Source organism: Urocampus carinirostris, chromosome 5 (genome assembly GCF_059441175.1).
Source record: "Urocampus carinirostris isolate Australia breed hairy pipefish chromosome 5, RoL_Ucar_1.0, whole genome shotgun sequence".
NCBI classification, from domain to species: domain Eukaryota; kingdom Metazoa; phylum Chordata; class Actinopteri; order Syngnathiformes; family Syngnathidae; genus Urocampus; species Urocampus carinirostris.
Genome location: NC_142353.1, coordinates 46,063,631 through 46,073,545, shown reverse-complemented (window position 1 = coordinate 46,073,545; position 9,915 = coordinate 46,063,631). Strand labels below are relative to the sequence as shown.

Here is a 9,915-nt window from a genome sequence, read left to right as displayed (position 1 = left end):
AAAAGTGAAATTCCGTGAAGTAGCGCCGCCCCTTCAAAAATGCTAAAAATAAAATAAAAAAATTATATATATATATATATATATTTTTTTGTATTAATTATTTTATTTTATTATTATTATTTTTTTAGACCCGGTTAATGGGGACCAAAACCACCCGCGAAAAGTGAAAATCCGCGAAGTAGCGATACCCCTTCAAAATTGCTTTAAAAAATATATATTTTATTTTATTTATTTTTTTATTTTTTTAGACCCGCGAAGCTCTGAACCCGCGAACGTGGAACTGCGAAGTAGCGAGGTCCCACTGTACATTTATGTTGGGGATTTTATTGGCTAAGCAATGTGTCAATCATGTTTCGAATCAGTTACTACTGGCCGAAGATATTCGAAGCTAAAAAAGGCGGTCTCCGTTTTATCAATTGAAGCTCTCATAGGCTAATGAGAGTTGTGGACCTGCTATTGGTCGAGAGCGCTGTCAATTGAAAGGTCAGAGGCTAACTGCCATATTGGGAATCAGTTTACGAAGCTGCTTCTTCGTAGATGGAAATTGGTGGCGTTAACGAACGGTTTACAGCAATTAACGTCCAACTAAGAGGATTTTCATTAATCTGTCGTCATTTTTGGTGTATTTTGGAGTCAATATTTGACACTGCTGGATTATCCTTGATGTATCGAAGCCATTTTTTGCGGACATTCAACGAATTTGATGGCGGCCAGGGGATGACGTCACTGGTGAGTTATACCGACTTTATGCTTTTGGGGTATCTTGTTACAGACTGATGGGGATGTTTCTGTCTTGAGTATAGTTTGAAATGTTCATCATATCTTGAATTCGAAGAGTTTAAACTTTCCAATGACATGTGGCAAGACCGATTTTAGAGAATGGTGACGTCATACACACGTTTTCAAAAGTCCGGCGGAAATGAAAATACAGTAATCCCCGCTTATCGCGGTTAATCGGGAACAAAACAACCCGCTAAAAGTGAAAATCCGCGAAGTAGCGACGCCCCTTCAAAAATGGTTAAAAAAAACTATATATATATATATATATATATATATATATTTTTTTTTTTTCTATTTTATTATTATTATTTTTTAGACTCGCGAAGCTCTCCACGAAGTAGCGAGGTCCCACTGTACTTCCGTTTTGAAACCCTTTGCCCCCCAAAACAACGCCAATTCAAGAATTGGATCACATCCTTTATTTACAACCTTATTGTGCGTTGGTACATAAAAGAAGGCAAGATTATGTAACAATCTGTTGTCAGAAGCTTCCAATATGACAGTCAGTCCCAGCTGCAAAGTCTTCATAAACAGTTTTTCTATGCAGGGATCTCAAACTCAAATGAGTTTGGGTCTTGTGAGGCCAAATAGGCTATTCCACAAAAACAGCCTTGATTAAAAATGTTCTGCTGTTCATAAAGGTACAGTGTTTGATATCGGTCCAATAAATGGCGTTTTCATGTGTAGCAAAAATGAGTCCAAGGAGGAGACTTCAAGTGACCGTAAAGCGCCTCTTTTTCCCATTTTCACAAAAAGAATGAAGGAAGATTTTCTTTAAAGGGAAATAAGAGGAAAAGAGGAATTTTAAAATAAAGTGGGGGTTTTGGAAGCAAAACATCAAAATTGAGAAAAAGAAGGAAAAAAGGAACAAAAGGGATTGGAGAGAAAAAAGACAAAAATGAAAAAGAAATGCAATTTTCTCTTTTTCTTCATCCATCCATCCATTATCTGCACTGCTTATCCTCAGTAGGGTCGCGGGGGTGCTGGAGCCCATCCTTGGACAGTGGGCAGGGGACACCCCGAATTGGTTGCCAGCCAGTTGCAGGGCACAAGGAGACACGCTCATTCACACCTAGGGAGATTTCGGTTAAGCCAATCAACCTGACATGCATGTTTTTGGAATGTGGGAGGAAACCCAAGCAACCACGGGGAGAACATGCAAACTCCGCACAGGAGGTTCGATCTCATAACCTCAGAACTGTGCTGCCCACGCGCTAACCACTGCGCCGCCGTGCTGTCCTTTCTTTTTCTTCTTTTAAATTAATTATTTTTCTCTTTGTTTTTCATTTTCCTTTTTTTTCCTCAAGTTTTACTTTTTGTATTATTGCTTTTATTTTTAGTTTTGTGTTTTTTAATTTTCTTTTTTACTCCTTTTTTCAAAAGTAACATGGTCACTTCAAGTATCCGCTTTTAGCACTCAGGGTTAGTGGAGCGACAGATTACAACAGCAATATCTAGTGGGCAAATAGTACACACTGTCCCTTTAACTATCATCCTAGGGGGGCGCAATTGGGCCTTGAGTTGGAGACCCCCTTCCTCTAATCACTTTCCCAAACTTCCTATGTTTGGAATCCTTCATTGAACTCTGACTTGGGCGCTGATACTACTGGCTAGGCGGAGAAGAAGCAGGCAGAATGAGTTCTAACCATCAACAAGAGGTTTCTTTCAAATTTCCATTGGACATCAAGACAAAAGTGCTTCAGGATGATTGACTATTAACTTGAAATGTTGAAATAAACGCGTCTTATGCATCAGGGGCAATTGCTCAAACCGAAAGTGAGTTTTGCGAAATTTTGCCAATTAAGTTCCCAACCCCAAACATAAAAATAACCCTAACGCCTATTGCTCTAACTGTAACCCCAAACTCTAACCTTCAAGCCTATTTCTCTAACCCAGGGGTGTCAAAGTCATTTGAACTCGGGAGGCCACACGATAGAACAAACATTCTGTCGGGGGCCGGACGAGAAGATTCAAGAGAAAGAAAGAGAGAGATAAAAAAATAAGAGAAAGAGGGAGGGAAAAGGAGAGAGGGCCGGACAAAGAAAGAGAGAGACGGAGAGAGCGTGAGAAACAAAAGATAAAAAGTCGTGAGAGGGGGGGAAAGGAAGAAGGAAATCTGCAGAGAAATAGAAAGACAGAAGGAGAGAAAAGAGAGCATGAAGGGTATGAAGAGAGAAAGAGAAAAGAGAGAAAAGGACAAAAGGAAGTTAGAGCAAAAGAGGTTAAAAGACACACAGAGAAAGAAAGAGACAAAGGAAGAGAAAAAAGAGACACAGAGAGTGAAAGAGACAGTGGGAGAAAAGGGGTGGAAAAGAAAGAGAGACAGAGAGAGAGAAATAAATACAAGTACAGTGGCTTTGTGCTTTCTCTGAGTGTTGTCTCGCGGGCCGGATTCAATCCCTTAGCGGGCCTGATCTGGCCCGCGGGCCGCCCGTTTGACACCTGTGCTCTAACCGTAACCCTACACTAACCCTAAACCGTATTACTCTAATCGTAACTCTATAACCATACACTAAACCTAACCCCTAAAAATAATACCCAAACTCTAAACCCTAATTCTTAACTCTAAAAAAACTTTTCTGCTATAAAAAAACCTTGAAATATACACACCAAATAGCTCTTGTTGGGAGAGGGAATGGGGAAGAAGCTGGCTCCCGGTCCAAATATTCTTTCTGACGCCATCTTCTGGCTGAAATCATCATTGCAGCCTCTGTCAAGCTGCTTGTATGCTGCGTGCAGGAATGTGTCTCTTTAAGATGCGCTCCAATAAACATTATCTTTCATCTTTTTGGGGTTCGGGTTGGCATTTGGACTGTATTTCAAACAGTCCTTTTCTTACTTTCACCATTTTCATTCATGAACAAAAGAAAACCGTGAGCACTTGCTTGAAATTGCTCTCTTCCTCCACCCCTCCCGTCTTCTTTCCTCCAGCGTAATGCGCTCCGTGACCGGAACACGGAAGGTAAAAGTAAGATCAAAGCAGATGGGGACGTGGAAAAAAATATATAAGGGCTCTTTGAACTCAGTTTGTTAACATAGTATTTCATTTGAAACTTTTTAAGGACACCTCAAACTATGCACCCTACCTTTTTAATGTAGGGACAGTTGTCCTTCAGTTTTACCTCCGTTTGTAGCTGTTCATTTTTAATTAAAGAGTGAATTGAAATGAAATGAAAGAAATGGTATCCGTGCATGCCTCTTTGCACAGTTTTCGAAAACATTTCCCTTGTTACGCAAAATTGCCATCGAGACATTCAACTAAATGCACCTTAAATCATTTCCACATATTTGGGGCCATTTGCAGGTGCCTTTAACTGCTGGACGCCGGGGAAAGTCATTGACAAAACGATCGTGTTTTCGTTTTATTTTTCAGTTCTATTTTTCAGCCTTCTTGATCCCGTAGTTCTCTTTTTCCACTTTCAATTGTCATTTTCAGCTCAACAATACCCAATAAAGAGATAAACACACACATTCTATCTTGAAATAGAACTCTGGATATCTGTTTCTAGTAACACATAATAATAAATTAGAAAAATAAATAGTTTCTTATAAGCAGCAGAGGTTCCAAAAGCCTTTACAAAAAAAATGTTTTTTTTTTTCTCCTTTAGGTCTTATTTCAATAGCTTAGCTTCTGTTTGTCCAAAAACGAGCACCCCGTTAAGGCAATGCACCATAAAAGAGATAGATGACCCAATGAGGAGCAGTAGGTGTCAGGTCAGCATGTGGAGATGTTTTTGCTATTGCGTTTCTGAGGAATGTGCTCGACCCCCGCCCCTGGTTTTTGTCCCAGTCCCTCCAACCGGAGCTCGGGATGACGTCCGAGTCCCATCGGGGGAATTGCGTGGTTCTCGACCGCAAACACCTTGCTTATCACCGGAGCCCGCGTGTATGGGAAGGTAAGAGTTTTTACTGGAAAAGAGGAATGCGAAGTGGGAAACGGAGAGATAACCCCAGCAGCCGGACCTTCGCACGGTGCCTACGTATCAGGGGCTCGCAGGAGTTCAAGTCTTGTCAGGTTGCACGGACGAGGTCATTTGACCGTGGCAGGCCGCGCCAAGTGCTGATTAGTGTTTGCCTGGAGTGGGGAGGGCGCAGATAAGTGGAGAGGAAAACACATGTCAGGGGGATGGAACAGGAGGGGGAACCTCTGGCCCGCGAGTTCCCACCGACATTGCATACACTGCAGAATGTGCTCCGTTGGATCCAGGAAGAAATCTGCCCCTTGTTCAAATGTCTCATGGTCTTGTTCACAAGTAAGGGCAGAGTTGAACAGGAGCTCAAGACCGTTACAGTGTCTGTCATCAAGCGGACTCTCTCTCTGCTTGAAATCTGGGTTCTTACCCTCACCCGAGGCCTTAAAGTGTGGGTAGACCTGTGAAACAGGATCCCGGCACGAGTGGCTGAAATGAGTTTTCTCTGCAGTGTGTCCGGGCTCACCCTGAAAGATGGGGCGAGAAGCTTGGTCGTCTCAGAGTTTGTGCTCCTCCTCACCGACAGGAGCCAAGTCGAGTAATTAGAGTAGTTCCTCGATGCCTCCCTGGAGAGTTAGTGCAGGTTTCTCTTACAGTCAGGTGGTCCCAGAGACAACGTAGGACATGCTGGAGAGACTGTGTTTCTCAGCTAGCTCAATAATGCTTCGGGATCTTGTCGGGTGTGCTGGACCAAGTGGCTGAGGATAGAAAGGTATGGGCTTCCTCGCTAAGGCTGCTGCCCCGTGAACCGATCCAGGACAAATGGATCGATGGATAGATGGCTGAACGTAAGCCTTGCAGCGTGACCAAACCTGGCGGTGACTTGAGCCCGAAAGAATAGCTTTTTTGTCTCTATGGACAAGGGACTTTTTGAAAAGTCGTGAGATGTACTTCTGGTCCCGTTGGTTTGAATCCAAAGATCGCCGCCTCTCCGAAGAACAGTCTCGGCCTCCTCGATCGTTTCGATTCCTTCGTCGAGAGTCCGGCTATCTGCAGCCGCACTCGGCAACGGCCATGCCTTCGTACTTGTGCTTGTACGTGACTACGCCAGTGTCGTCGAGGTACAGGAGCGAGATGGGGTCCAGCTTGGTGGGCACGCAACACGCTCGCGCTGTTTTATGGGGGCTGTTGATGTTGACAAGTGTCTGCACGATGGCATGTTTAGTGGGCGTGACGTGTTTGGTCAACGGGAAAGAACAAATCCCGGAGCACTCGAAGGCATCGTATCCGCTGGGCGCCAAGATCCAACTGTCCCATCCGATATCCTTGAACTCCACGTGCAGCGGCTGTCTCCGGCAGTGGTTGCCTTTGGCGTTCCGACGGATGCGCGAGTTGGTGTCGTAGATCTGGTTGGAGCGCATCTGGAGCAGGTCGGCCTCGTCCGGTTCCGCCTGTCCGTCGTCGTCCCGGTCCACCCGGAAGTCGTTGTCGAGTTCGATCGCGTTGGAGATTTCGTGGTCGATCATCTCTTCCAGCTCGTGTTCGTCGTCTCGGCGGTCTTTGCTCTCGTCGTCCGAGAAGACGATCAGCAGGGGTTTGTGTCTTTCCTTCAAGTTTGTGTCGATCTTCATGTCCCCTTCGATGTTTTTCTCGCGACCGGCGGTACGTCCCGAGTCGCCTTCGCCGGCCACGCTATCTATGTGGACTTCCAAACGATGTGTGGTTCCGTGCACGGATTTACGCCAGCTCTGGACGGGAATCGTCAGGTTAAAGGCTTCCCAGCCGTCGTCCGTGCCGTACACTTGCCTCGAAGCCAACTCCAGCAGCTCCACCGTCTCCGCCCCTTCGTCATCGCCGCCGACGCCGTTCCGGTCCGTGCCGTTGTCGCCTTTGTAGCGACGTACTCGCTCGAAGACGGTGACTTTGCGGTCGACGCCGGCGAACAGGTGGCGGTCGGTCTGAACGAGAGTGTAGAGGCGGAGTTCGGCCGCCGTGACGCGTTCGTGTTGGGGAACCGACACGTTGAAGAGAAGTGGGTGGCGCCTGACTCCCCCAACGCCCAGGGTACTCGAAGAGTCATCTGTGGAATGGAGAACAAATGAAAACTGAACTCCGTTTCAGTATAGTGGATCACAGAATTCCGTCTTTATTTCTGGATTCGTCTGGAGGGAGCCATCTTGACCTTTTGTTCCCGCTGCAAGTGCTACTAAGATTGAGTATCTAAGTTGGAGCACACAGAAATAGAAGGTTTTTATTCTCGCCTGAATTTTTTTTTTTTAATGAATGCCTGCAGACGAGTATAGTAAGGGCGTCTTAGCTGGAAAACATCTGGGACGATAGCATGAAGCCTCACCTGGTCCCAGGTCAAGTTTGACCACAATCCGAAAAACGAAACATTGTTTTTTTACACGTTTTTCTCAAGGGATGCCTTTCCAAAAGCCGCGCAAAACTGTATTCTTCTCAGATCAAATGAGCTTAAATAGCTTATTTCTCAATTTCTTTGGGAATGTTTTGTCATGACACTCGTTTTCATTGCACTACGGTTACGATGCACTTGCATCGGGGGTCTCAATCTCCCCGCCCCCGGGATGAGAGTTGGAGGCCTTAATACGAATCTTTAAGGGACGGTGTGTATTATTCGGCCGCTAGATGTCGCCGTGTTCTGTCGTGCCAGCAAAAAACAGTGCTTAAAGCACAACGGAGGAAGACAAACTACAGAGACTCAAAGTGATCTTATTACTTTCGAAAAGAAGAGAAATAAGAACATTTTGAAATAAGAAAAAAATGATTAAAAAAGAGAAAGGGCAAAAAAAAGATGATGAAAAATGAAAAAAATTAGAACAAGAAAAAAAAAAAAGAAGAGTAAAAAGCAAAAAAAAGGTAACCTGGCAAAAATGAAACAAAAGAAGAAAAATAAAAAACATAAATGGAAAAAAATTTAGGGAAAAAAGAATAAAAAAAAAGGAGAGGAAGCAGGTAATACAAATAAAAGAGAAGATTAGCAAGAAAACAAAAATAAAAAAAAACAAAACAAGAAAAAGGTTTGAGAGGTCCCTTTGTATATTGTATTACTACTAATAATGTAATATTCTGCTCCAAATCAATCAATATTTTTGAAAAATCCATGATCTTTAATACTAATGGACTTTAAACTGGAATCCCCGCAGGACACAATTTATTGAATTTTCAGTGCAACAACAAAGAAACTGACAAATTCAGTAGATTTTTCAAAAGGCTAATTGTGAATTGCATCTCGGAAAAACACTGGAAACTGATAGTTGTGACACAAGCCACCCCCCACGCCCCCTTAAGACTCATCCCTGTCTACGGCCCTGGCCTACTTTCTAGTTAGTTAACAGTATGGGTAGTTTACATGCACACCAACATCAGGTGCAAAATAAGTCCTACTTAGCTAGCTCCAACGTTGGGATTGTTATTCGCTCGTAGTACTCCGGACCTATTGAACGATCTCTTTAGAGTCGGATGTCAAAATCGAGATATCATTTCAACTGAAATAAAGTCATGGGTTTAAATTTAGGCTTAAAACACACTTCTATTCTATAGTATATAAATAAGCTATTTTTTATGTTGACAATATCGGTGTATTATTTCTTATTGCAACATCCATTTTTGCCTGGTCGTCCTGAAAGGGGGATACCACATGTGCGGTCCCTTCCCAAGGTTTCTTCATTTTCCTCATGTTGAGGTTTTTGAGTTTTTCCTTGCCCTCATGTTGGTTACAGATCAGGGGATGCTGTCATAATAGTTTGTGGTCTGTGCAGCCCTTTGAGACTCTTTGTGATTAAGGGCGTTACATATAAAAATGACTTGACTTGACTTGGGTTATTTACAATTAAATTGCATTTAAGGCCTGAGGGGTTGGAGTACATATGGGTAGAACAAACTTAGCTCACGTCTTTCGGGACCTTCTGCAAAACGAGAAATTCATTTTACCTTCGTTCTTGAAGCTGCGAATGATGCCGGCGCTCGGCACAGAGTTGCGCTTATTAGCAAAGCGGTTGTAGAGCTCCATCATGTACTCGGGCGGCTCCTCTCGAACGCCCCCGGGTGGAAGCGGAGGCGGAGCCGAGTCGGACAGGTTGAAGGTGCGCGGGAAGCGCTCGTCCGCGCTCTCCGAAACGCCCCGCGTGACGGCCCTGCCCGGTCCCGGAGCGAATCCTAGTCTCCTGTCCGTCTTGGAAATCGGACTGGTCCGGCTACAAAGAGGCCCCTTCAGCAACAGGATAGAAAACAGCAAAGGGAACGTCTGGATTCTGCAGATAGTTCCCAATAGAGGAACCCAAACGCTCGCCATGGAGGATCCCCCAAAAAATGGCAAGGAGATTTTTTTGGCAGTCAATAAAAGAGTGGAGCTTTGCCCGGTCAAGTCTTCTAGCCTGATGCACAGTTATTGCGCAGCAGGTCCCGCGGCACCTTGACAGACCTTGTCATCTGCGGCGCGGTGCTGGTTTTCTGTACTCCGCCGTCCCTTCCCAGCTTTTTTCTTGCCGTCCCTTATCTCCGATACGGAAGGCTCTGCTTTGTGTGCGTGCGTGGATGTGCGCTTGCCCTCCACTCGCCGCGTTATCTCACAACTTCCTTAATGAGGATTTTGTAAACACTTTTCCTGCAGCCTCTTCCTTGTGGATGTGCTATTTTGTTTGGGTGGGTGCACCGCAGTTGTTGTTTTTGTTTCTCCCATTTGTTTATTCGCGACGCGTCGTGGAGCATTTGGTTTCCACAAAGTACGCCGGTCCTACCATTGACTTGCATATCGGAAGACATTCAAACACTCGTCGAAAGGAAATTGAAACGAAATGAGCTGCGATGACCGAGGAATGAAAAACCATAGACCCTTTTTGTCATTTCAACAAAATAAGTTTCGATTGTATTATGGTCGGTGGGTTGAATCCCTTGAGCACACGTAGTAGGGGCAGCATTTCCTGAGGTGTGTCTTGGTCAATTACAGCCTGCCAGGGCAAAAAATGGTTCCACCGGGTCCCGGACAGGGGACCTTTCACGTGTCAGGCGAATGTGCTAACCACTGCACTAGCAAAATTTCAACTATTATTATTATTTTTTTTTTTTTAGAAATAATCGATTGACCAATTAAGATAATGAGCAGCCGAGTTTCTTCTTTTTAAACTCTCCTCGCCTTTTTGGAGCAGCGCCTAGGTCTTTAGATTATTTTGAGTTATTCCGAAGGTTGACTACACACAACTCC

At 44.4% G+C, this 9,915-nt stretch overlaps 1 protein-coding gene and 1 long non-coding RNA gene across 3 annotated transcripts in view; one reads left to right on the top strand and one right to left on the bottom strand.

The window, feature by feature from the left end:
* The first annotated feature begins 510 nt into the window (after positions 1–510).
* The window catches only part of LOC148366526 (uncharacterized), a 38,386-nt gene continuing 28,981 nt past the window's right edge, over positions 511–9,915 (top strand). For both annotated transcript variants that reach the window (XR_015850590.1, XR_015850589.1), the window contains exon 1: positions 511–729. This is a non-coding gene — a long non-coding RNA (uncharacterized LOC148366526). The remainder of the gene's footprint in view (positions 730–9,915) is intronic.
* Positions 5,382–9,006, bottom strand: bmp10 (bone morphogenetic protein 10). Its single transcript, XM_088335251.1, has 2 exons — positions 8,646–9,006; positions 5,382–6,771 (listed from the first exon to the last, which is right to left on the bottom strand). The coding sequence occupies exons 1-2, from the start codon at positions 9,004–9,006 to the stop codon at positions 5,738–5,740; spliced, it is 1,395 nt and encodes a 464-aa protein (XP_088191377.1). The 3' UTR covers positions 5,382–5,737.

Bases quoted from the DNA above. Each gene is read 5' to 3' on its own strand.
- bmp10 (XM_088335251.1), bottom strand. From the start codon at position 9,006: ATGGCGAGCGTTTGGGTTCCTCTATTGGGAACTATCTGCAGAATCCAG. The intron at 6,772-8,645 runs GTAAAATGAATT...TCCATTCCACAG, and splicing joins TCGCAGCTTCAAGAACGAAG to ATGACTCTTCGAGTACCCTG.